General features: G+C 37.4%; 2 protein-coding genes across 2 annotated transcripts in view; one reads left to right on the top strand and one right to left on the bottom strand.

Annotated features, from left to right (window-relative positions):
- LOC115267983 (5-hydroxytryptamine receptor 1D) overlaps nt 1-27,315 on the top strand; it is a 322,319-nt gene that overhangs the window by 36,910 nt on the left and 258,094 nt on the right. The gene's annotated exons all lie outside the window — the stretch shown is intronic.
- LOC109407714 (uncharacterized) lies at nt 5,750-17,647 on the bottom strand. The gene is made up of 4 exons (XM_019680867.3): nt 12,326-17,647; nt 12,056-12,269; nt 6,873-7,376; nt 5,750-6,803 (listed from the first exon to the last, which is right to left on the bottom strand). Exons 1-4 carry the CDS (start codon nt 12,434-12,436, stop codon nt 5,836-5,838), a joined length of 1,797 nt encoding a protein of 598 aa, XP_019536412.1. The 5' UTR covers nt 12,437-17,647; the 3' UTR covers nt 5,750-5,835.

Genomic DNA, 27,315 nt, shown 5'->3' with positions numbered 1-27,315 from the left:
GGTTGCAAGCAACCACTATTTAGAAATCTTTGCCTGCGCATGTATAAAGCACCACAACTGCAAAGCAGATGTTCCGAGGTTTCACGTTCCGTATTACAGAAACGACAGATATCACTCTGAATCTGGCCAATATTTTTCAAGTGATACCTGCTCGGACAGTGTCCAGTTACTAGGCCAGTGTATGTACATAGAGCTCTCTTGTTGAGCTCTAAGAGCTTTTTGGTTTTATAAGCGTTTGGTGTTATAAATCGTTTTGACTGATTGCAGTTTTTGACATCCATCCAATTGGATATCACCCTCTGCTCAGCCCAGCATTTCAGATCCATTTTAATTGTACAGTTTGATATTCCGCAGAATGGTTCTGGACCAACAAATTGTAAATTGGAACCACTTTTAGCAAGCTCGTCTGCCATTTCATTCCCTTCAATGCCGCAGTGACCTGGAACCCAGTATAAGTTTACTGAGTTCCCTTGGCACAGCCTGCGCAGTGAAAGAATGCATTCCCAGACAAGCTTTGAAGTACATTTGTAAGCGCACAATGCTTTTAGTGCAGCTTGACTATCTGAGAAAATACAAATATTTGCATATCTGTATTTTCTCTCAAGGCAGATATTTGCGCATTTCAAAATAGCAAGAATCTCTGCTTGAAACACCGTAGGATAGTGTCCCATCGCCACTGATGTTTGTATTCCAGGGCCGTAGATTCCTGCTCCCGTTTTTATTCCAACTTTTGAGCCATCTGTATAGAATTTGATTGATCCTTGACGAACAGTGGGACCTCCGACTTCCCAATCTGCACGAGTTGTTTCGTGCAACTTGTAAGGAACATCATGGTTCTCCACAGGTTTCATCCAGTCTTTAATCATTTTCATTACTGGCCTATTTTGGAAGTATTGTGAAATGCTCAGGTGACCTACAAGATCACCTGGCATAAACTTTTCAACTCGTTCAAGTCTCAGCAATTCCTTTTCTGCTTCTAATTGCACGTACTCGTGCAAAGGTAGCAGATTGAGAATCGCATCTATAGCTTTTGATGGAGTGCTTCGCATCGCTCCTGTAACAGCAATGGACGCAAGACGTTGAATTTTCGCAAGCTTTGATTGTGTGGTAGCCTCTTTTGTTTTTGGCCACCAGACAAACGAAGCATACGTCACTTTTGGGCGGATTATGGCAGTATAAATCCACATTATCATTTTTGGTTTCAAGCCCCACTTCCTGCCAATAGTTTTGGAGCATAACCAGAACGCACTTGTTGCCTTACCGATCACGGACTCAATTTGAGCATTCCAGTTCAGTTTGGCATCCAGAATCAAACCTAAGTACTTGACTCGATCACTAGGATGAATATGTATCCCTCCAAGCCGAAAAGCTTTTAGGTTGATCTTCCTTCTCCTAGTGAAAGGGACAATTACGACTTTTGACGGGTTGATGCTAAGGCCCTCCTTAATACACCATGAATGTGTATAGTTTAGGGCCCTTTGCATTCTCTCCGAAACAGTTTCGTCATACTTTCCTCTCACTATTATGACTATATCGTCTGCAAAGCCCACAACTTCGAAACCTCTTTCCTTCAAGCTTCTTAGAAGATCGTCTACAACTAAGGACCACATCAGTGGTGAGAGGACTCCTCCTTGAGGGCAACCCTTTGTTGCCCTTACTGTTATAGAAGAACTTCCCAGCTCAGAAGTGATTTCTCTTTTTGCAAGCACAGTATGAATCCAATGTATGATACATTGGTCGAAGTTTTTATTCTCCATGGCACGCTTCATAGATGAATAGGAGGCATTATCAAATGCTCCTTCTATATCTAAAAAGGCGCATAGAGCTATTTCTTTTGTTGAAAACGTTTTTTCCACCTTTGTTACTAGCGAGTGAAGTGCCGTAACCGTTGACTTACCAGATTGATAAGCAAACTGGAAGTCAGACAGGGGATGCTCTTTTATGTAAGAAGAATTGATAAAATCCTTCAAAACCTTTTCCATAGTCTTTAACAAAACTGAAGAAAGACTAATTGGTCTATATGCTTTCGGATGCGTTTTATCTCGTTTCCCCTTTTTCGGGATAAAGATAACTTTTACAAGTCTCCATTTTGATGGAACGAAACTCAATCTCAAACTAGCCTTGAACATCTCAATTAGTGATGGAACCAACACCGTTTCTCCGTTTTGAATCAGTGCTGGAAATATCCCATCAACTCCTGCAGATTTAAAAGGCTGAAAAGATCTTATCGCATTTTCCACTCTGGCCTTCGTGAAGATTTCATCAGCTAAATCTGAGGCGGTGTTTACTGTACTATTTGACTCCATTGAGTTTATACTAGGACATCCTTCACCTTCCAGAGATATAGTATCATTGGAATCCACACTTAGAACCGAACCTGGAAAATGGGTTTCCATCATTAAATCCAAAGTTTCACGAGGAGTTTTGGTAAAAGCTCCATCGTCACGCTTCAGATTTCCCAATTCATTTGCATGATCTTTTGCAAGCGTTTTTTGTAGTCTAGCAACTACAGGAGTACTGTTTATGTTTTCACATGTCAGCACCCAAGATTTTCTTTTAGATTTTCGAATTTCGTTGTTGTACTCAGTCAGGGCTTTCCTATACTGAGTCCAATCTCCCGTTTGTTTCGCTCTATTGAACATTTTACGAGAAAATTTTCTTAGGCGATCCAGTTTAAAGTTCCACCATGGCACGTCTCTAGTAGAAGACGATTGTATGGTGGGACAACTGCTGTTAAAGGAATTGATGATACTTTCATTTACTCTTTGAGAAAATGATTCCAACTTTTGGGTTGAATCGATAGTTTCCTCCATTGTAAATGAATGCGAATTCAACAATTCCACATATTGATCCCAGTTTGTCTTCCTGGGATTTCTAAATGCAGTTCTAGAATAATCTCCACCGCTCCAATTGAAGATTATGTGTTTATGATCAGATAGAGAAATCTCATCTGACACGTGCCAGTTTGTGATCTTGTCAAAGATTGCAGCGTTGCACAGTGTTAGATCCAAGACCTCTTGTCTGATTGCATTTAAGAAAGTAGGTTTATCACCATTATTACAAATGTCTATATTGTTCGAAGACAGATACTCTAATAGTGACTCACCTCGACTGTTAATATCCGTACTACCCCAAACCGTGTGATGCGCATTGGCGTCACAGCCAATGATGAACGATTTGTTGTTTTCTTTACAGAATTGAACAAATGATGCGATCTCAGGAGGAGGTACCTCAGGAACATCACCAGGAAAGTAAGCTGAAGCCACAGCGATCTCAGTTTTACCCCTAGTGGTTGGTACCTCTACCATGACCGCAACAATGTCCCTTCTGATAAACTCTGTAATAGGATAACATTTTAACGTTTTACGTACTAGGACAGCAGTTCTGGGAGAATCTTGTTGCTCATCATAAAATAGTTTACTATTTTGTGTCAGAACACCAAGAATCTTTCGTTTATTGGACCATGGCTCTTGAATTAGCGCCACTTCCAGCCCTTCTTTTTTAAACCTTCGACTCAACACAGCAGAAGCACCTTTTGCGTGATGAAGGTTTACCTGTACAAACTTGATTCCAGTCATGAAAATATACATTTACCCACTTTTGTTAAGCCTCGGAATTGAGACTTAAGAAAAGTAGCCGATTATCCCGGAGACAAATTAGGTCCACTGCGTCATTGCTCCGTTTAACACAGTAAGGGCAAAAATACTGTGGAGGGTGCCCTGGTACTCCACAGGCACCGTTAGCGGCTAGGTTTTTATTAGACCCCCCTAACCATTCATTCCTAGGCACGGTACGCATTAAGCCGCTTGACACCATGAATTAGGGGTCACCTGTTAGTGGACTCTTACCACCGGAACAGACGGTCCGTAGTGTTATTCTTAGCCAGTTGAAGGAACTGCTACCGACACTACACGGCTATCTAGGCTGATCGGGAATAGAAATTAATATTGATGATCAACTTCTTTCGAGCCCGAACAGCCGCCAAACCGTATTTTTACAATGAACCTCACAAATATTATATTTTCGTTGGTTGTTCGACCATGAACTCTGCCTGGATTCGAAGGTCTTTCTTCGCTGCCTTTGCAATCACCGAGAAGTGCACAAAGTCCGGGAAACAAACCGGGGGCTTGGGTCGCCAGGCGATTAGCGACAGTATCATTTTTCTGAAAACAGTAATTGAAACCAATCACATTACACTAAACGCCAGAGTTTCTCTTCATTACATTGAAAGGCCCTTCAAAAACTACTTGATTAGAAACTCCAGAATATCTTTCATAAATTCATCCAGATATCCCCCTTTAGGGTTTCTTTAGTTCATGGAATCCTGTAACAGTTGTCGATTTTTTGCATGGAACTTCTCTATTTTATTCTAAAGTTCTTCCGAGATGAAACATTCGATATTATTCCAGAGAACCATTCACGCATTGCTTCTACCGGTTATACCAAAAAAGTATTTCATGATACCTCTATTCTATGTTTTTTCATTGATGTTTACAGGAATTTCATCATAGTTTCTTTAAAGATCCAAGATTGTTCGTAAAAATTTTTTTAACAATTCTCCTTTAACTTCCTTATTCCTATAGAGATCTAGATAAATAAATAAATAAATAAATATATATATATATATATATATATATATATATATATATATATATATATATATATATATATATATATAAATATATATATATATCCCTAGTTAGAAGTATATTGGAATATGCCATTCAAATTTGGGCTCCTAGACAAATTATACTCGAAAGTGTCCAAAGAAGATTCATTAGATATGCGATGCGATCTCTACCTGGAATGATTCCATTGGCTTACCGCCTTATGCAAACAGATGTAGGCTGATCAATCTAGAAACTTTGAGCGAAAGAAGTGAAATGTTACGTATATTATTTATTTTTGATTTGCTGCAAGGAAATATAGAATGTAGTCCTCTATTGGCAATGCTGAACATTCATGCTCCATCCAGGACATTGAGAGAGCATGATTTTTTAAGATTACCAAATGACGGCCATAGGAGCTTTTTTAACCCGTTTGTAGAATGTTGTCGATTAGGCTGGAACAAATTTCCATTTCTTCTAATGTCACCCCCCCCCCCCCTCGCAAAATTTTGACCAGATTTCACATTTTTGAGGGGGGGGCAAAAATAAAATTTTAACGAAAATGAAATTTTTTTTTACGAAATCTGGGCTACTCACAAAATTCCTTAACAAATCCGATGAGTTTTGTGATTTTGCCTAATTGTTCGGGTATTTTCTCACAAAATCCATTTATTTATTATTGTCCCCCCCTTGACGAGTCAAACAGCAAAGTGACAAAAGAAGAAAATGATATTTGTTCCGGCCTTATTTAATTGTGATTATTATATGTATGATTTTAGTATTAGCAAAACTATATTTAAGAATAGAATAAGAAGCAATATTCACTGTTTGATAGGAATATCTTAGACGGTGTCCAAATAAATATATATATATATATATATATATATATATATATATATATATATATATATATATATATATATATATATATATATATATATTTATTTGGACACCGTCTAAGATATTCCTATCAAACAGTGAATATTGCTTCTTATTCTATTCTTAAATATAGTTTTGCTAATACTAAAATCATACATATAATAATCACAATTAAATAAGGCCGGAACAAATATCATTTTCTTATATTTCTTATATATATATATATCTTAAGTGATTTCTTCCCAGTAATGTAGCTATTTGGATGCGAATGAGACATTTTAGGAAATATATTTCGAATATACACATTTTGCACACATTTTTATTTGAAAAATAACATACTATAATATACTTAAAAATGCAATTTCGAAATAGGTTGACGCGTATACTCCGTTGTTGTGTCTCGCATGAGACTCCACACATAATCACCCATCATTTTCGATGTTGCTTGGCACTGATATCGTTGCTCCATATGTTTTATATCTTGATGAAAACGTTCGCCTTGTTCCTCTGAGTATACACCCATATTTTCTTTAAATTTATCCAAATGAGAATGAAGAATGTGCACCTTTAGTGACATTCGACACCCCATGGTTTCAAAATTTTTCATCAGTTCATGTACTATGGCCTCATATCTTGGATCACGATTATTCCCTAAAAATCCTTGAACTATATCTCGAAAGCTTTTCCAGGCTGCCTTTTCTTTCTCATTCAATAATTTCGGAAACGATTCCGATTTTATAAGTTTTTTTACTTGTGGTCCTGTAAAAACACCGGCAGTTATTTTTGCCTCGGAAAGTTTCGGAAACAGTTTTGTTATAAACTTAAATGATTCCGAATCCTTATTCAATGCTTTCACGAATTGCTTAATCAAACCAAGTTTTATATGAAGAGGTGGCATTAAAATTTTTTCCATGTTCACTACTGGATCGTTTTTAACATTTTTTTCGCCGATTTTGTATTGGGCTCTGATTTCCCAATTTTTAATTTTATAGTGGTTCTCTGTGTCTCTGCTGTCCCACAGGCACAGGAAACAAGGGAATTTAGTATACCCTCCTTGTAATCCAATTAGGAAACCAATCATTTTAAAGTCGCCTATTACCTCCCAACCAAATTTTTCATACTGAATTTTGTTGAATAACAATTTTGTTGTGGCATAACTTTCTTTCAGGAGAATGGAGTGTGCAATGGGTAGAGATGGGTACTGCTCGCTTTTTACGCGGTTGTGCAGTAGCACAACCTTCAAACTTTTTGAAGAGCCATCAATAAAGAGCCGCCAGTCTCTTACAATCAATGGAATGCCGATTTCAGAAAATAGACCTGCAAAAAAAGAGATACAGTTTTCTTCGTTTTGATGCTGTTGTCATCCGAATAGATAGAAATACCCACCCTCGATATCTCTACAAAAGCAAATTCCATCTTCGCTGGTGTAATAGGAGGAAAACTCTTCATCGCGAGTTCTCTGGGATGTTATTCTGACGGATTCATCCAGCAAACTCCATTGCTTCAGCCTAGATAACAATAATTCGCTTTTGTTTTTAGGGAGTGCAAGGTCACGAATCAAATCATTTATTTCCGTTTGATTCGGATAATGTGGAATATTGAGCACTCCTCCTTGAAGTTGTAAAGACTCACTACTTGGGACAGAACTTCCACTAACTGTCGATATTGTAGTGGTACTAACAGCCGTTTCACAGGTACGTTGAGGTATGGGGCGTTCAGCGGAATGTGGAATTGGCGCACGTGATGAAGGGATATCAGGGTAAGTTGACTTTTTTTGACCACTAGCCAAATTCACAACACAAAAATAACAGTCGGTTTGATGATTTGAAGGTGAATGCCAAATCCGAGGCACAGCAAATTCCATTAATCTGTTTTCTCCTTGGTACCAACCTGAAATTTGTTTGAATATTTGTATTTGAATAATTGAGAATTTAAAAGGAATCAATAAATAGTAAATATAACATAAACATTCTGCTAACAGTTTTTGATGGTATAAAAATTGTACAAGATTTTGTTATGACAAGTATGAAATAGTTTTCATTCTTTCCTGAGTAAATCTATAATACAACACATAGAAATATTTAAAAAATGGTAATGCTGCTCAGAGAAGATTTAAGTTTTACAAATTTCTAAAATGACTAATAAATAATACCTTTTCTCCCAAAAATATTTCAAACCTGAAGTGCTTATCTTGATATACCATATTGCGTTGAAAATACATGTTTTACCATACTAAAGTTTTACGATACTTGATACATTTTGTATTCATCCAAATAAAATGTGGGTCATTCCATGTCAAATCGACAAATTTTTCATATGTTTTTGCCACTAATCTTTCAAATACTAATTTATATATTCTAGTTGAATAGAGCCTGCCTTAAAAAACTCTCAGCTCGATTTCTAACACTCGGAGATCATTCGTTCAATCCACAACAAAATTTGAATTTTTAATTATTTTTGAAAAAATCTCGTAAAACGCAATATGCATTCACTCATATCTGGTCAGCCAGAAGTCACTCTGTTTATCTTTTTATGTCCCTAAAAAGCTTTTTCTGCGTAGAATCTGATAGAAATAATCACAACACGGATTTCTTGAAATTTATCTATCATTTATGTGTTTTAATCCTATTTTGAAAGATTTCTCAAAAACACCCCTCTTTTTTGTCGATTTTTTAATTTTAAAAGATTTTTTTGACAGTTTCCCATCTTTTCCGCTTCTTTGTACAGAGTAATATTTGTATTAACAACGATAGACAATTTTAAAGTAGTGCTTCGAGTATTTAGGGAAATGTGAACCTACAGTATGACATTCATTGGTTAATATTATTATCGTCATGTATTACATATATTATATCACCTATCGAGCATATCATTCGTAATAGTAAAAAAACTAAATTACATAAACATTTAATCAATATAATTAATATACTACCCTAAACAAGTTTGATATTGTTGTGGGATTGAATTTTCAACTTACTAGACCAACATGTGAGAGGAGCACCTGTTGGTCTAGACTCTAGATCTTATCAAAAATTCACTCTAATACATGACAAATGTTTAGTCTTTGAAATCACCATAAAGAAATGTTTTCCATCCTCCACCCAACCATTCGAACAAACGCTCTAGTCGTAATTGTACATTGATTCTCCTCTGAGCTACACTGCCTGTAATCGCTGAACAGTCCCAACGGACTCCTATAATGAACTGGCATAGATAGAACAATGATAAACAATAATAAGATGTTGTGCTTATAGTTCTACCGTAGATAAAGTAGAAATAAAAGTCAGTATTGTGAACTATCTGTTTCAATTGAGGGGCCCCCAGATACATAGTGGCTTAAGTGACATTTTGGTCAATTTTTAGTTGATTATAGACAAATATTCATCAGACTTCATGCTTTTCAGCACTATTTTTAGATGTAACGTTAACTAGAAAAAACAGTAATTGGGAGAAAATTTAGTTAATTTTGGAACTCTTAAACAATTTGTATTGGAAGAAAAACTTTTGAGCTTAGTGGGTTTTGCGCAGAGTTTGGTGCCTACACGGTACAGTTCCTACCTTTCAACATGGTGCTCCCAGTTTAGTCCTACTGAAGGCAAAGTTTCAACTGTTGTTTTGTCTTTTTTGTACTTTTTTTCAGGAGTGAGCACCCATGATGTTAAAATGAACTGAATTAATCGGTGCCGTAACAGTCTGTTTACGGTTAGGATAAATTTAGGCGCGTAAGATTTTTAATGGTACGCTGATCCTATAACTTTTCTCTAATAACGAAGATTTCTTCATGATGAAAATATTTATATTTATATTGTTTTTTATTTATTGGTCTGTTTTTTAGACTACTGTCATCTATATATGTAAGGGATTCTGATTTTGAAACAGTTAAACGCAATAAATGACTATTATAAGTAAACAACTGAATATTATTCAATAGGAGCTAATTTTTCTGATAACTCGAAACCCAACTTTTACAATACCCCACGAAGGTTATACTTATTTTACTCTGTACAAATAAGCGAAAAAAGTGGGAAACTCTCAGAAAAATCTTTTAAAATTGAAAAATCGAGAAATAAAAGGGGTGTTCTTGAGATATCTATCAAAATCGGATTAAAACGTATAAATTTGAGAGAAATGTCAGGAAAACCATATTGAGATTATTTTTATCAGATTCTACACAGAAAAACCTTTTTAGAGACATAAAAAGATAAGCGGTATGATTCCTGGCTGATCAGAAATCAGTAAATACGTAATGCGATTTACGGATTTTTTTCAAAAATAATCAAAATTTTAAAATAGTGTGTAGGTTGAACGGATAATCTCCGAGTGTTACAAATCGAGCTGAGGCCATTATAAGCCATTTCCGACCTGCTGAAATTACTTTGAACATTACTTGGAATATCATGTGCCAATCGATTTGTCGATTTGGTATGGAATGACCCATGTTACATTTCATTTTATTCCTCTTTCATACAATAATTCTCTTTCATTGAAACATCACCCTGGTGGTTTTCTTCGGAACTCCAGTGGCAATCACTTTACACCCACCGAAATCTCTGGGTTGCCTTTCAATTAATTTTGCTGAGTTTAGGATGGAAGTTAGCTTTACCTGAAACTTATCACAACCAAAAAATCGGCCCAATCAAATACAAGGCAGCTAAAAATTTGCGGTGTGCAGAACATCAAAGTTACTTTAGGAATTCAATTGCATTCATCTTCAAAGTGTATACAGTCGAAACTAAGTATGTAAAATTTTCTAAGAAATCTCAGTAAGAATTCCTCAACAATTCTCTAGTAGCACTCAAGAAGACATTTCTGTGAAAGATTAAAAATTATCTTAAAAAAAAAATAAAGACATATATGAGAGAATTAAAAAAATGGCTGCCTTGTAAAAACCGAGAGCATGCATCTTGACTTCTTTGTGGTATTGTTGGAAAATACATTAGAAGTAGGGTAGATGATGATGAATGGGCCAGTCCAAAAACTGATCATGGTTGGACCAATTTTGAAAACCCAAAATAATGTATTGTTTTCTTAAAAACTCAAACTACACTCTCACTAATGACAAAATATGACTCTTTCTTCATTGAAATCACATCGGTTTTAATTAAATTACCGCCAAATATTTAAATTATTAATGGTTTTAGAAAGGCTTTCTAGAAGCCCTAGTGGAGCACCAAAAATGCTCAGTTTGTAGCATCGAGAACATAGAAATTCTTTTTCATTTCCTGATCTTTTTTCGTTATTCTATTGCAAAAATATCTAACCTTCTTTGGCGGTTGACCGACATTTGTCCGAAAACCAGTACCCCGAAAGAAGTTTCTCCGAAAGTTTTTCCCTCGAAAAACGATTCCCCGAATGAACCGTTTCCCCGAATGGACCGTTTCCCCGAAATATTTTTGAATGCAGTTTATTTATGAAAATACCGAAACGGTGTAATCTTGGTTGGACCAAACCATTACACCGTTGGTTACTAGGTCCGGCTTAGTTTGTTTACAGTTTTCTTTGCGCGCGATGTCAATTTCAAAACGTTCGTCGGTCTCAAAATGAAGTGGAAGAGTTTTGAAATTGCAAATATTTGATCTCTACGTACATTATATCAAATAACAGAGCCTTTGCCATCGCGCCCCGACCGTATGGATAGCTGCTCGTCCTGAAATTCGCCCAGTACACCGAGGCTCCCGAAGTTTCATCATTTTAATATCATATCCGGATTCCGTGCGCGGTATCTGCGGCCCGCTACCGATCGTTTGGCCAACCGAAAGCCTCGTACATTAATTGGTTATCACTTCTTGCAACACCGATTCGTTTCGGAACGACAATGCTGACCTGAAGTCCAATTTTCGCTGCGATTCACAAGGAATAAGAAAAGGTTAGTCGAAAAAATGTCTTCATGTTTCGTTGGTTCATCCATGATCATTTATTTGGTCCAACCATAAGCAGCAATGGTCCACCAAGATCAGAATCTTTTGCTCATAAAAGTTAATTTATAAAATAAATGTGCTAGTTATTTCATGCTTCTATGTCGTTTTTTGAAAATTAGATGAGTAAAGCTTTCAGCGAATCACAACTTGGCTGTATAAAATTGGCTACTTTATATATAAAAGAGGCTTCTATTATGACTAAGTGTTGGAATCAACGAAATTGGTCCATTCATCATCATAGACCCAACTACTGTTTTGTTTTTGGTTCAAATACCAGAAATTTTTCGAGTGAAATAAAAACAGATTTCTGACACAACCATTTGTTAGAAAAAGCAGTAAAACGTAAACATATGAATAAGTTATAGAACGTCTATTCTGCCCTTTTAAGCATATCTGAACTATGTTGAATTCAATGCAAGTAGCATTTTTCTCAGTTACAAAGCCATTTAAAATTAATTGGATTTTTGTTTTCATCAGGTTTCATAGCTTAATATAGCACAATAACGTTATGTATCTTTCTGACATTGATTTTAAAATATTGTTTTTGTTAGAGCGAATGGGTCAACCTCGTTGAAAAACAACATGGTACAGATACGCTTAGAATGGCAGTATTGTATAGATAAAAAAATCATTCTAAATTAAATACTGTACCATGCAACCGTCTTGTGCAATTATGACAGGCATAATGTGGCACCCACTGTTTATCTTGATGTTCGACTTCGATGTTGAAATATTGCTTGTATGCTTCATATAACTTGGTATCTTTTCGCAATGTATGTTTGGTTGTTGTCCTGGTAATAAAGTAACCACAAATGTAACAAAAATCATCTGGATGATGATTGCAGTCATCAGATCGCCAAAGCATCTGAAAAAGTGAACAGAAATTTAGCTAAAGCTTTTCAAGCACATTTAGTAATTTACCTCTGGTTTGCCATTGTCAACAGGCCGTAATTTCTGATTAACACTTGATGCAACGTTTTCTGAAGTATGATCGACGATCTGTTCAGCTGCTGCCACTTGTTGTTCTTCCATATCTGAAGTTGAAACCCTTCGAGCATCACCAGTTGCAGAGACATTTGTGCGACTTAGACCAGATCCGCTTGGTCCAGCATACAGGGTTGGAGCTTGTGATGAAGGAATATTTGGATAAATATTTAAGTTCCTCCCGCGAAAGATTTTTGCCAAACAAAAATAACAGTCATTTTGATGGCTAGTTGGCTGACTCCAAATTCTTGGCCTGTCAAATTTCAACCTTGCTGATCTATCTTTTGCTGGTTCTTTGAAGAGAAAACATATTATATTTTTTTTTGTTTCTATTGAAAAATAAGCTAGAAAGCTCAAATGCGGTATCAAAATTTCAACAGGGCATAATTGCTTTTGAAGACGGCCTTTTCTGTCAAGTCGTATTTCAGTCCTACCTAAAATCCATAGCCACTATATAAAAGAGGTTTATACTAATTCTAGTAGAAAGAATTTTTAAATAAATTCATTATTTAGATGGCTGAAAGCATCTCTACTTTTCAAATAGTGAATTGTATAGTAGGGCTAAAGTACGACCTACGGCTTTAAAATAGAGTTGTTTTCAAAAGCAATTGGTCAGGGTTCTGCTAAACCGAACTATTTACCATATGAAAACCATCGATGGTGGCAAACATACTAGACCTAACTGATAAGAAAGTTGTTCATCCCAATTAATTGTGAACTATATTACTAACATTCTGTAGAAGAAATTTGTACCCACAACACATACGGAAATTGTTTTCCGGCAATTTACGGATAAAAACAGTGGAAATTATTCAAAATGGCAAATAGTTCGGTTTATCAGAACTCCAACAAATTACGCGCGTTTGAAATATTGTTACTAATAAAATTGTCAATTTATCTAAAACCTACTAAGCAATCCAACAGCACAACTCTGACAAACGAAATGTGGAACCCAATATTTGTCTTGGTTTTTGATTTCCAGGCCAAAATATTCTTGGTATGCTTGTCTTAATTTAGCTCCATCAGAAATTGAACACTTTTTCACACGGGAGCTTATAAACTCTCCACAGACGTAGCAAAATGAGTCAGGTGAGTGGAGACATTCGGTCGATGACATTTTTTTTTGTATTTCAGTTCTAGGCACTTTGGATTCTTATTACTAAGCACACTTGAACTCAAGTACAACTACTGATTCAGAAACAGAAACTGTAATTTTGCCGAGCAAAGCATTCGTATAAGGACTGTATCGAAAAGTTATTAGCAATGATGAAAACGGCTTCAAAAGATTAGGTTCAACATACAAGTAATTTGATGTTTAACCTTTCGCTGATCGCGCTGTTGTATTGTGTAAAACTCGCTTAAAAAAGCTCGTTCGTTGTACACAGCAACAGCGCGGTGCTGCAGAGGACGGCTGATCGCGCGATAGCTGAACGGTTAACTGGATGATCGACTGTACGTTGGATAATATTTTTGGGTTTTTGGCATCTCAGTCTGATTTATTGGACCTTAAGAACCGAAACGTCGGACTAAGAAAACATATAGTTGTTTTTGATTGACCAAATCAGACTGAGATGCCAAATACCCAAAAATAGTAATTTGATGTTTAGAAATATAGTATAAATCATTGAAAAAGAAATCGAACTGCAACTTTCTAGAAATAGTCATTTTACTTGAGCTTTGCTCGAAAACTAAACACATGTTTTAAAAATTCGGCACAAAAAAATTAATTTGCAAAAAAAATGTGGAAGCAAGTATAAGAAAAAACAAAAATCCGGCTCATTAAGCAAATACATACATAGGTACAATTCTCACGATCACCAAGGACAATTTCCTCTGAATTTTAAAGTATTTCGAATCACTGAAAATAACGCATTTTTCAGGTATTCAGTTTGATGGTGTTCCATCTAATCACGTTGATGTCAATTAAAATTATACAAAGCGAAAAAACCTTTTTTTATTATTCGATGTACATAATAGAGGAGTAGTTATAGCAAAGAACTAAATTTACGCTTTTTTTACAGTCCGATAATAAGTTGATGATGTTTTTTGTATAGAAAATATCTATTTCGAAAACCGGTGTTATGTAATATATAAAGTGTGCGTAATCCCCAACAAGATGTTTTTTCCACATTTTTTTCATTACAAATTTTACTCGCTACAAACTATTTAATTGCGAGGAAATATTTTAAGAAACCGAATTTTGATCAGATTTTTATTTTGTGACATGCATTAATCTATCCATACTTCAATAATACTTAAGATTCTAAAATAAAGAAATGTTGGACTCATATTTAACTAAATCGTAAAGATTTGCTAGTAGAACCGAAATAAAAAGACTTATTTAATTCAGTGTTGAGATATAACGTCATAAACATTGCTAATTATTTTACGATACAATCCATATAAAAGCTTTTTTCTTATATAAACTGGTTTACTTAACTTTACTTAACAATAAAAACAAATCAAATCGTAAGTGGGGTGATAAATCTACTTTTTTGTGTTTAATAATTCAGTCTTAAAATGTAGAACTTCAGTTGCTGATTGGATTTAAATGGTATTCTGTAAGTCATAACAATTCGAATTTTAATTCTCGAGTTGTTTCTGAAAAGCAGGTTTGGAAAAATGTGCAAAAATGTTGTTTTGTAAGAAATTTTAGTATTTTCTATCTGTTCCTAGATTCCAAACCAGGCATGCATTGTGTTTTTATGTTGTTTTGTACAATTCACTATTAAAACACAATTTTTTTGAACTAGAAATCAATTAAAAAAATATCTGTTTTTTTATTCGGACGCAGTAACGTTTTGTGTTCAACGTTTGATTTCAGCGTTCTTTTCGAATACTTTTTATATTAGCGACGCACTTAGAACAGCTAAAACGACATGGAATATTAGAAGTAATCAGCCAAAATAATTCATAACAAACACTGCGCAACATTTTTTAGGCTATCGAAAGTAAACAAAATTTTATCATTGGTTCCTGAGCATCAACCAAACAGCCCAAAGTATCAAATGCAACAAAACCATATTTGAGTTTTAAAAGTTTACAACGGAATTTTGTTTTAGACAAAAATTATTTTCTTTAGATGAAAGTTGGCCATGTCCAGTAACATTTTCATTCTTTCGGAGTACTGTTCGGCTGTCTAAATCTCGGTAGAAATAAACCGAGATTAAGCTTTTAAAAATAATTGTATCTTTTTCTGTAAAAAATAAACTTTTTATGATATCGACACGCTTGAATTAATTTAATGTTAAAGAAAATGATCAAAACTTTAAAATATTCGCGTATTTTTTGCACTGTGAAATAAAAACAACCGTAACTTTGTTATCGGCGCGAAGAATCACGACCACGAGTCCGACTGAGACAAAGATTCGAATAGCACTAGGCAGTGCGGTGTTGCATTGTTGATCTACTCGTAAGCCATTATCACACACTATCGCATGATTCCATATAGGGTTGGTGTTCGAGAATTCGCCATGTAGCAGTATTCGCCACCCTGTATTATTCAGCCTTTCGCTGTATAGATCGATATGAATGATTTTTTTGTAAAGTAAAACACATCCAAATGATATGAAAACGCTGGATGCTTTGGATGCTTTAAGTTTACTCAAAAAAATTAAGAATAAAAAAGTTTTCATAAAATTTTAGCTCCATAAATCAGTATTGCCACTCCTGCTCCAGTATTCACCACCCTCCATAAGAATTGCTTGGGGGCAGCGAATATTGGAACACCTACCCTATCGCATTATTCTCTACCATCTATATCGAATTCTTGATAGGGAGAAGTACCGTAAAACGGGGTAACATTGATCAGCGGGGAACCTTTGATCACCTTGACTATTCTTCAGGAAAAATCAAATCTTGAACATTCCACGACAAAAATCAAGGTGAGTTACACCGCTAATCAATGTTACCCAGTTTTACGGTAATTATTGCTGCATAATTGTGTGACATCCGTCGTAGGAAACAATCGCAGCACATTTAGTGATGATATTAGTAATGGAAGGAAATAGAAGAAGAAAGGGGGGATCCATAAAGTACGTCACGCTTATAAGGGGGAGGGTGGGCTCGGAAAATATATCAAATATACGAAAACCTCGCACGAATGGGGGAGAGTGGCTAAAAGTCCTAAATTGTGCATGACGTACTAAATGGATGCTCCTTAACATAAATCATGTCCATTTAGAATCCGTACACACGGAATCACGAATATCTCTGGAATAAACTGGCTTGTGAAAATGTCAACCTTTCAAAACATGCATATTTTAGAGCGCCTTCATGAAAAAATATCATTAAAATTATTACTTTTATTTTTTAATTTTACTAATGTAAACTTCCTTCAAAAGTTGTCTAACTGTAAAATTTGTAGTATCAAGCTTTTTTGGAAACATATTTTATAGTGCAGTGTCCGGAGTCGGTTTTCCTGTCTTTCTTAGATTCCTAATCGTTTTGACCAGTATTTTTTTCAGTTATGGAAATGGGGGCGTTTGAATGGATGTAGTATATTGGAGACTATGGAAGAGTTATTTTGAAAAACACTACTCAATTTTTGCGTTGCCTCTGAAAATCTTTCGACTGTAGTGACAACTTTCGAATCCAAGCCAAATCTTCTTTGGTCCTTTGCGGTGTTTTAAAAATTGCTAGTGATTTCTGAGGCTTTAGATCTTGTACAATTTTGAGTTGATCATCATGTTGTTACTAAAACGGTGTCCAAAGGAGGACTACCCGCCATGCCATGATATTCGTAGTAAATTTCTCCATGAACACGAACTCCAATCGGCAGGGGACATCTTCTCATGTCATGATCAATAACATTTGAGCGCGTAACAAATGATAGTTTTGGCGATATTTAAGCTTTTTGCTATAGTCGCGCTTGAAAATGTTGAATTTTCAAGGCGTTTGTGCTAGATTTTTTTGTTCGTCTTATTTTCATTCTGGTATATCTTTTGATTCGTTGTACGAAAACCGGTGAAATTTTCACCATTAAAAGAGGAATAGTTTATGAGTAAACTAAGCGTGTCACTAGAAAATATGCAGCGCGTACGGATTCTAAGTGGACAATGCAAACACTTACACACTTGATCTTCCGTAGATTTTCTCACAGAAAATCAGAGTTTTGTTACATGAAACTTTAAAGCTTAGAATGAATATTTAGATCTTGAATACATTTTAGAGAGGATTCCGTTTGGCGTGTTTGGTGTTTGTGGTGACGTTCCAATGAACTTCTCGTATATAAATTCCAACTTTTGAAGATATATATATATATATATATATATATATATATATATATATATATATATATATATATATATATGAAGATACGGTATTTTGTGAATTTATTTTATGTTTTTTAAAAACTTAAAAGAAGCGAATACACCTTGAGGATAAATTCAAGAAGACTGTTCATATACTATGATGTATCCGGGAGATGCTTTTCTTGAAGGCATACTGATTTTAAAATATTTATAGGAAGATACAGTATTTTCTGAAAATAGATCTTAAAAATATAAGGTAGAATTCAATTTCATTATACTTACAATCCCAGATACTATTTAAATTGCATACTTGAAAAAAGAAGAATCGGTTGAGAGACAACTAAATTAAAGTGGAAAGTTGATAAGCTTGTTTTAACCCTTAATCACAAGGGACAAGACATTTCTGCCAGAGATCCTGTGGAGTTCCGTGGCCTCCGGGTGCCCAGCGTTGGGTAAAACTATAATTTCTGGTTTTACTAGACTACACACGGAATTGTGCAAATTTTGAGGTGTCGCATGATGGGATTCTTTTGGAATCAAAAATTGGCCATTTCTGTCGGAGACCCTGTGGTCCCCAGAACTTGTTCCGTGTCCACCGGGTGCCCAGCATTGGGTAAAACTATAGTTTTTGGTTCTATTGGATTACACACGGAATTGTGCAAATTTTGAGGTGTCGCATGATGGGGCTCTTTCACCATCGAAAATTGACCATTTCTGTCAGATACCCTGTGGTCCCCTGAACCTGTTCCGTGGCCACCGGGTGCCCAGCATTGGGTAGAACAATAATTTTTGGTTCTACTGGATTACACACGGAATTATGCAAATTTTGAGGTGTCGCATGACGGGGTTCTTTTATCATCGAAAATTAACCATTTCTGCCAGATACCCTGGGGTCCCCTGAACCTGTTCCGTGGCCACCGGGTGTCCAGCATTGGGTAAATCTATAATTTTTGGTTCTATTGGATTACACACGGAATTGTGCAAATTTTGAGGTGTCGCATGATGGGGTTCTTTCATCATCGAAAATTGACCATTTCTGCCAGTTACCCTGGGGTCCCCTGAACCTGTTCCGTGGCCTCCGGGTGCCCAGCGTTGGGTAAAACTATAATTTCTGGTTCTACTAGACTACACACGGAATTGTGCAAATTTTGAGGTGTCGCATGATGGGGTTATTTTGGAATCAAAAATTGGCCATTTCTGTCGGAGACCCTGTGGTCCCCAGAACTTGTTCCGTGTCCACCGGGGGGGGGGCATTTACCCAGCATTGGGTAAAACTATAATTTTTGGTTCTACTGGATTACACACGGAATTATGCAAATTTTGAGGTGTCGCATGATGGGGTTCTTTTATCATCGAAAATTGACCATTTCTGCCAGATACCCTGGGGTCCCCTGAACCTGTTTCATGGCCACCGGGTGTCCAGCATTGGGTAAATCTATAATTTTTGGTTCTATTGGATTACACACGGAATTATGCAAATTTTGAGGTGTCGCATGATGGGGTTCTTTCATCATCGAAAATTGACCATTTCTGCCAGATACCCTGGGGTCCCCTGAACCTGTTCCGTGGCCTCCGGGTGCCCAGCGTTGGGTAAAACTAAAATTTTTGGTTCTACTAGACTACACACGGAATTGTGCAAATTTTGAGGTGTCGCATGATGGGGTTATTTTGGAATCAAAAATTGGCCATTTCTGTCGGAGACCCTGTGGTCCCCAGAACTTGTTCCGTGTCCACCGGGTGCCCAGCATTGGGTAAAACTATAATTTTTGGTTCTACTGGATTACACACGGAATTATGCAAATTTTGAGGTGTCGCATGATGGGGTTCTTTTATCATCAAAAATTGACCATTTCTGCCAGATACCCTGGGGTCCCCTGAACCTGTTTCATGGCCACCGGGTGTCCAGCATTGGGTAAATCTATAATTTTTGGTTCTATTGGATTACACACGGAATTATGCAAATTTTGAGGTGTCGCATGATGGGGTTCTTTCATCATCGAAAATTGACCATTTCTGCCAGATACCCTGGGGTCCCCTGAACCTGTTCCGTGGCCTCCGGGTGCCCAGCGTTGGGTAAAACTAAAATTTTTGGTTCTTCTAGACTACACACGGAATTGTGCAAATTTTGAGGTGTCGCATGATGGGGCTCTTTCACCATCGAAAATTGGCCATTTCCGCCTGAGACCCTGTGGTCCCCAGAACCTGTTCCGTGGCCACCGGATAACCCGTGCCAACCAAATGGCCTCATCAGGTCCGGAACAACATTTATATAATGATTTGTCACTAACAGCGATTCAAAAACACTGTTTCCAGTCGAAATTATTATGATGTGCGAAAATTATGTATCATGTCACACTTAGATCCGCCCGCAGCAAAAAGGGGGAGGGTCAGGGGGGATCCCCACCATATCATTCTTTAGATATACTCTTCCCCTTGATGATGCTTCAAACCGATTGTAATTTGGTGGCCTAGTTTCGGAGAACGAGCCATTTGAAGCCACAAAGTCCCGGCTGGTTAAGGATTGTCCTACAGAAATGAACACCCCTAGTTCCCCATACAAATTTCGGTTTTGAACTGTGGGGCCGCGGTCCATTATTTTTCAAAAATTCCTTCACTATGACACTTCTGGGGTCCCAAACCCCTGTTACTTTTAATTTCATCCCATAGCGTGAACCACTGTTGAACGGTGTAGTTTACTCGTGAAAAACGTGATAAATGTGAGAAATGTTCTTCTACAAAACATTCATTTTTTTGATACGCTACCAAACTGTCCTTTGATGCAACATTGTATCTTTCATAGTTTTGTCACAATCTTGAATTCAAAATTTTGTGAAATAAATCAATGTTTTTATTGCAATACTGTCTGGCAACCCTACACGTTTGCTTGATGTTGGTCGTCGTGCGCATGGCAACGAAGTCCAGCGTCGCGGCGGCGGTCATCGTTTGACAGAGCCAACAGTGAACGGCAAATTGCGCGCAATGTTTATGAATCAATCTCAAGGCATCCTTTTCTTTGGGTGAAGATTCAATTCGCCTAGATGCCATACACCCAAACCCACTCACTGGTGGAATTTAGCGAGATCATACCGCTGGGTGGCACCGTTTTAAGGGATATTCAAACCTACGGGCCGAGACAGGGTCCGGGCCGGGGCCGCGGCCGAGACTCGATAGGGCTTTTGTCGCTTCGTTCTCACTGCACACAATGCTCACCGGGCTATAGCGCCTGCGCACCAGCAATTTATGTTGCGCGAACGCACGCAGGATTTCCTCAAGAAATGTCTCTAGAACTTCCTTCAAGAATTCCTTCGGTTAACTTTCCGGTTCCTCCCACAAGAAATTATTCCAGAAACTGCTACGGGAACTCCCCCAAGAATTCTTTCAAGATTTCAATCAAGAATCCGTTCAAAATTTTTTCCAAGAATTCCTACAGAAATTCCTGGATGACATCGTACCTTGAGGGATTACTGGAGTGATTCCTGGAGGAATTCTTGGAGTAAATTCTAACGGAGTTTCTGGAGCTATTCCTGGAATCCCTGCAGTAACTCTTTAAGGAATACTGTACCTGAGATAATTCCGGGAGGAACCGGAAAGTTAACCGAAGGAATTCTTGAAGGAAGTTCTAGAGACATTTCTTGAGGAAATCCTGGAGTAATTCCTGGAGTAGGTTCTGGAATAGTTCTTGCATCTTGCAGTAGTTCCTGGATAAACATCTGTGAGAATCCTGTAGGAATACCTGAATTAACTCACGGAGAAATTCTTGGAGTTATGCCTGGAGTATTTCCAGGAAGACTTCCTGGAAAAACACCTGATGGAATTTCTGGAGGTATTCCTTGAGGAATTTCCGGTGGAATTCTTGGAGGAACTCCTGGAGTAGTACCTGAAGTAATTTCTTGAGGAATTCCTGGAATAATTTATGGAGAAATTCATGAAGTAATTCTTGCAGAAATGCCTGGAGTACTTTCTGGAGAAATTTTTGAAGAAATTCCTGTAGAAATTCCTAGAGAAATTCTGTGAGGAATTACTGAAGGAATTACTGGAGGAATTACTGATGGAATTTCTAGTGGAATTTCTTGATGATTTCCTGGGATGAATTTCTTTATGATTTCCTGGGAGAAATTCTGGAAGGAATTCTAGAGGAATCTTTGGAGGAACCTCTAGAGAATCTCCTGCATCAATTACAGGAGGAATTTATGGTGGGATTCCTGGAGGAATCCCTGGTATAATTTCGGGATGAATTCCTGCAGGAACTCATGGAGGAATAACTGGAAGAATTCTTGGGGGACACCGTGGAAAGAATTCTAGAGGAATCGTCAGAGGAATTCCTAGATGAATCTTTGCAGGAATTCTTAGAGAAAGTCTTGGAGCAATTTATTGAAAAATTGTCTTGTGAATTCCTGGAAGAACTACTGGAAGAATTTTTAGTTGACATCGTGGAGGGGTTTTTTGGAGGAATCCCTTGAGGAAGTCCTGGAGGTATTAATGCAGGAATTTCTGGAGAAATCCCTTGAGTCCTTCAGTAATTTTCGGGAAAAATCCTGAAGAGAAGCATGCATTAATTTCCAGAGTTATAATGGAGAAATTCCCAGTAAAATCCTAGGGTGATTCTACGACAAATGCTGGAGGAATTCTTGGGCTAATTCTAAAGAAATTCCCTTGGTATTTTTGGGGGTGCCCTGGAGGAATGCCTGGGGAGCTCCTGGACTCACTCTCAGGAACTTCAGGAGGGCTTCCCGTTGAACAGAAAATAAATAAACTGTGGGAAGCTACTCCTGGAGGAATTTCTGGAGAAAAATTCTAAACCAGTTCTTGAAAGTATCCCAGAAGAAATTTTAGTAGAACTCAAGGACAAAAACCCAGACGGAGTAGCTGGAGAAATACCAGGAAGGACTCCTAGAAGAATCTCATTAGAGGTTTTCCAGAAAGAACTACGGGAGAGTCCCAGAAAGCACTCCAAGGAAAATCATAAAAAAGCTGGAGGAATCCCAGATTCCTGTAGAAATTACAAAAGAAAGTTCTGGATGAATGTACATCAAACACACTGGAGAAAGTGCGCAGAAACAAAAACAAAAATAAATGACAACCGCTTCATACTGTGCGTGCGTTCGCGCAACATAAATTGCTGGTGCGCAGGCGCTATAGCCCGGTGAGCATTGTGTGCAGTGAGAACGAAGCGACAAAAGCCCTATCGAGTCTCGGCCGCGGCCACGGCCCGGACCCTGTCTCGGCCCGTAGGTTTGAATATCCCTTAAAACGGTGCCACCCAGCGGTATGATCTCGCTAAATTCCACCAGTGAGTGGGTTTGGGTGTATGGCATCTAGGCGAATTGAATCTTCACCCAAAGAAAAGGATGCCTTGAGATTGATTCATAAACATTGCGCGCAATTTGCCGTTCACTGTTGGCTCTGTCAAACGATGACCGCCGCCGCGACGCTGGACTTCGTTGCCATGCGCACGACGACCAACATCAAGCAAACGTGTAGGGTTGCCAGACAGTATTGCAATAAAAACATTGATTTATTTCACAAAATTTTGAATTCAAGATTGTGACAAAACTATGAAAGATACAATGTTGCATCAAAGGACAGTTTGGTAGCGTATCAAAAAAATGAATGTTTTGTAGAAGAACATTTCTCACATTTATCACGTTTTTCACGAGTAAACTATCAAAAAAGGTGAAAAGGGGGTACATTTTTAGGCACTTTTTACATAAAAGTCAAAATTTCTGCACTTAAATGACTTTTTATCAATTACCTGTCCAAAGAGCATTAAAAGACGAAGCTTTAAGCTTTCTATCCATGCACTAAGATTGATTATACGGTTCATAGTTTCTGAGTTAGAGATGTTTAAAGATGGGGTAATTTAATAACACTAATTTTTGAATAACTCACTTAGCAGTGATTTCCGGACCTACTTGTAGAACAATTTTTTGCTGCAAATATGGTCTACTTTCAGCTCCTTTCGGGTGTAACACGAATTACCAGTCACCCTGTATAACTAGGGTAAATGATGATGGTTGGACCAATTTAGGGTATTTGAAAACGTAGACAAAGTGTACGCCAAGAATTTTTTATGATCGAATCATACTAATATGCCATATTTGTAATAGGCAGAATGTTCTACTCTTCTAGTTTATGAAAAGCCCTGCGAAAACCTAAAATAATCATGAAATAATTAAATAATTCGTGTTTAATGAGCACAGAATTTTGATCTTGGTTGGACCTACGTTGATTTTGGTTGGACCAAAAAATGATCATGGTTGGACCATGATGTCAAGACACCCGAATGTCGTAAGAACAAATTGTGTAAATGGTATTCATTAGGAAACCGGGTTGAGTTCAACGCCTTCGTGGACGGCCGCAACGACGCTGGCTGCACGCGGTTGAAGAAGGCCTGGGAACATTGAACTGGAACTGAAGGAACATCTCCCAATACTAACGAACATAGAACTCTACGCAGAACGCGTGAGTTAAGATACTGAGATCATCTATAAAGGTATTATCAGGGTTTTAGGTTTTGAAAAGCATTTGAAAGCTTCCCATTCTCGGCGGTCACTGGGTGCATTCAAGATTCAGGTTTAGAAACGTTAAAGTTTGGAAATGTTTCAATTGGTATAATAAATGAACTACCAACATTCTTGCAATTATAATTTGTTTTCTATGAATTAAATAATGAAATTATGAATTCGGTTATTAATTATAGTTTATTACTTGATAAGATAGAGGAAGATTTGGGCTTGATGCCCCACTTGAGAAAGGGGTTTCTGGCTTCTGGGACGCAGCACTCGATGGGTTAGAAAGCAGTCCAGTATCATATACCGATGTGGTGCAGATGTATTATGGATTCAGGAACACCTTGGCTACCTAGTTCCAACTTCGAATGTCTAGGAAATTAGTATGCTGCGGGCTTTAATTAATGGTGACGTGTTAATGATCAGCCGACCGGTGACACTTTTCTGGCGCACGTAATCGGGATCTGCTTGATTCATGCGCTGAGGGTAAAGAAACTGGCCGTCGGGATAAGATTTAAGTCCTACGGAAATTTCAGCTGACGGATCTACGGGTTGCAATGACCTCTTGGACAGCCGATTCTGGGTTGGTGATTTATCCGGTGGTGAGTAGCAGCTTTCCGGCACATAATTTTATAAACGCGGAGCTCTTTTTCACTGTCAGCGCGCGCAAAGAAAATAGTAAACAAACTGAACTGACCTAGCAACCAACATGGTAACCGCTAGGTCTAACCACAATCATCCGTTGGACCAACCATGATCATATTCATTTGGTCTAATTTTATTCATAAATTGAATTTTTAATGGAAAATGCACTGAAAATATATTTTGTTTCATTGTACGAAATCGCTCGTCATGTTTACAAATGCCATTCGTTGTTTTCTGCAACGAAAAGCTTCGTAATGTGCATGAGTTCTTTTCGTACAAAATTGCTCCGACACATTTTTCTGTCTCTTTTTTTTGTCGGAATACATTAAACATGCATAAAAAATACCACACGTTCGTCCACTTGGATATCACAGGCTTCGAATCACGTGTCTTCTAATTGATACCTACCAGTGCTAACCACCCATCTGTGGGCGCTTGTTGAAAGCATCCGAAAACAACCAGAACGCTTTCCACTTTGGTTCTGTTTATAAATAACTTTTACTTCCAACCGAGAGCATGTTTCCTTTCCTCTTCTCGCACACGCACCGTCATATGCTCATGAAAACAGGTTGCTTTGTTTTCTCTACGATCCAATCAATCGTCAGTGATGACTGCAAAACTTTGTTGCATTCTACGAAGCAAAATATTCTTTTTACGCATGGTTAGTAAAAAACGATTGACATTTGTATGTTTTGTTTTATTCTACACAGCTGGAGCTAAAATCTACGAATGAGCAAGTTGACCGCGTGTCGGATTCGTGATTTCGTACATGATACTACTTCATTTGTATTGTTTCAGCATGGTGGTACGAATGGACCGTACATTATACACAAATTGCTTTCAATTTACGAAAACTAGTTTTACGAAACATATTCGTTGAGGTTTAACGAAAGAATATTCTGAGTGTGATGAATTTAGAATATGGCAACATGAAGTTTGTACATTTTCGCAAAAGTATAACACAAAAATAAATATGATTTCACACGAAACACCTCTACTACAGATGTTTCAAAATGAGACAATTCATATTGAAGATGTGCTTCTATGCAGCCTTCTCGAAATACGCAATTAATTTAAAGATTTGGAGATATGTTATATAAAGTCAAATTGATCTGAATAAATAATGAATTATGCTTTGACAATATTGAGGTTTCGACTCATTTATTGAAGAAAAAGTTCATGAAATCTGCATTGTTCCAAATTGGTCCAACCATGATCAGTTTTTCAGCTGGTCCAACCATCATCATTTACCCTACGAATTCAGATCAAGGGAATTTGGTGGAGGAGAGAAAGAAAATTCATCAACCTGGGCAACACCAGAGAATAGGTGAATAAAATGCTCCGGGAACACGAGAAAAAGAAACACAGGAGGAATGCCACGATACTGAAGCCGGAAGGAGAGGGAGAAAAAAGGATCAGTCTTCCGTTATACCCAAAAAATTCCAACCCTATTTATGCAACCTTTGAGCACCATGTGTTTCAGATTGTGTAAAAAGACCTGGCCCATCACCCGAAAGGCTTTGGATTTATTCATATTTCCACAAGTAGAATGTAACAAAAATAGTCCGATTGAAATCCCCGGGGGACACCATCGTAACCTTCTCTTGTCAGATTTAGCGTGGTGTTAACGGTGTACATCGCCACAGCGCATCGTCCCGTCATGAAGACGAATGCCCCGATACAATTCCCCCCTCTTCTACCTGAAAAAATCTGAGAATCCAGTAAAACACGAGTACTGTGCGCAATACGATTGTATTAGTGCCTAACGTAATCAGTCGGACATCGTCCTGTCGATCGGCAACGTCGAACTCGAAACCGGTCGATTTCAAAAGTAAATTAAAACCCTTTTAACTTTTTTGTAAGATCTATAAAAAGTGGTGTCCTGTCTCGCGTCACGTGTGTCCCAATAGAACCCCTTGAGAATCTTCTTCTGTACCTGCTAGATGATTTACCAAAGAAACTCCTACAGGTATTTCGGTTGAAACTTCAAGAACAATTCCCTATAGAATTTTTAACGGAATTGCCATTGCAAATATTTCCGGTTTTAACCTCTAGAGAAACATCAACCTCTAGCTGAGATACACCTGGAGATATTCTCGGTGCTAAAAATGCTAAAGTTTTGTTATCTTTTTATTTTGATGAATTTTAGTGTCATGCTAGTTCTGGAACTACCAGAAGATTCTATGATGGGACTCCAGCATGTACTCCTATTCATGATGTAACTCCTGCTGTAGTTTCAGACAAGACTCCTGAAATTTCCGGGGTAATTCCTTGATAATTTCTCGTTGAACTTTATGGAGGAAATTCCCGCTGGACCTTCTGTGACTGATGATTAGCGATGGTACTCCTAGGTGTTTCCAATGAGTTACCAAGGGCTGAAAGTCTTTTAATTAAAGACAAATCAATCAATCCAATGGAACTTCTATGCTTATTCCCAAAAAAAAAACTCCTGTTTGAATTTGTGGTGGTGCTCGTAAATAAGTTCTGGAAGAATTGAGTTCTTTAGGGGTATCCAGATTAT

The sequence above is a fragment of the Aedes albopictus genome, chromosome 3, assembly GCF_035046485.1.
Source record: "Aedes albopictus strain Foshan chromosome 3, AalbF5, whole genome shotgun sequence".
NCBI lineage: Eukaryota > Metazoa > Arthropoda > Insecta > Diptera > Culicidae > Aedes > Aedes albopictus.
The sequence above is the reverse complement of the archived record's forward strand: the minus strand, read 5'-3'. Positions and strand labels throughout refer to the sequence as shown.

Coding starts and splice junctions, on each gene's coding strand:
- LOC109407714 (XM_019680867.3), bottom strand. CDS start 12,436: ATGGAAGAACAACAAGTGGCAGCAGCTGAACAGATCGTCGATCATACT. Junction 12,270..12,325: donor TTGACAATGGCAAACCAGAG/GTAAATTACTAA, acceptor TCACTTTTTCAG/ATGCTTTGGCGATCTGATGA. Junction 7,377..12,055: donor TTGCACAAGACGGTTGCATG/GTACAGTATTTA, acceptor AACAAATTTCAG/GTTGGTACCAAGGAGAAAAC.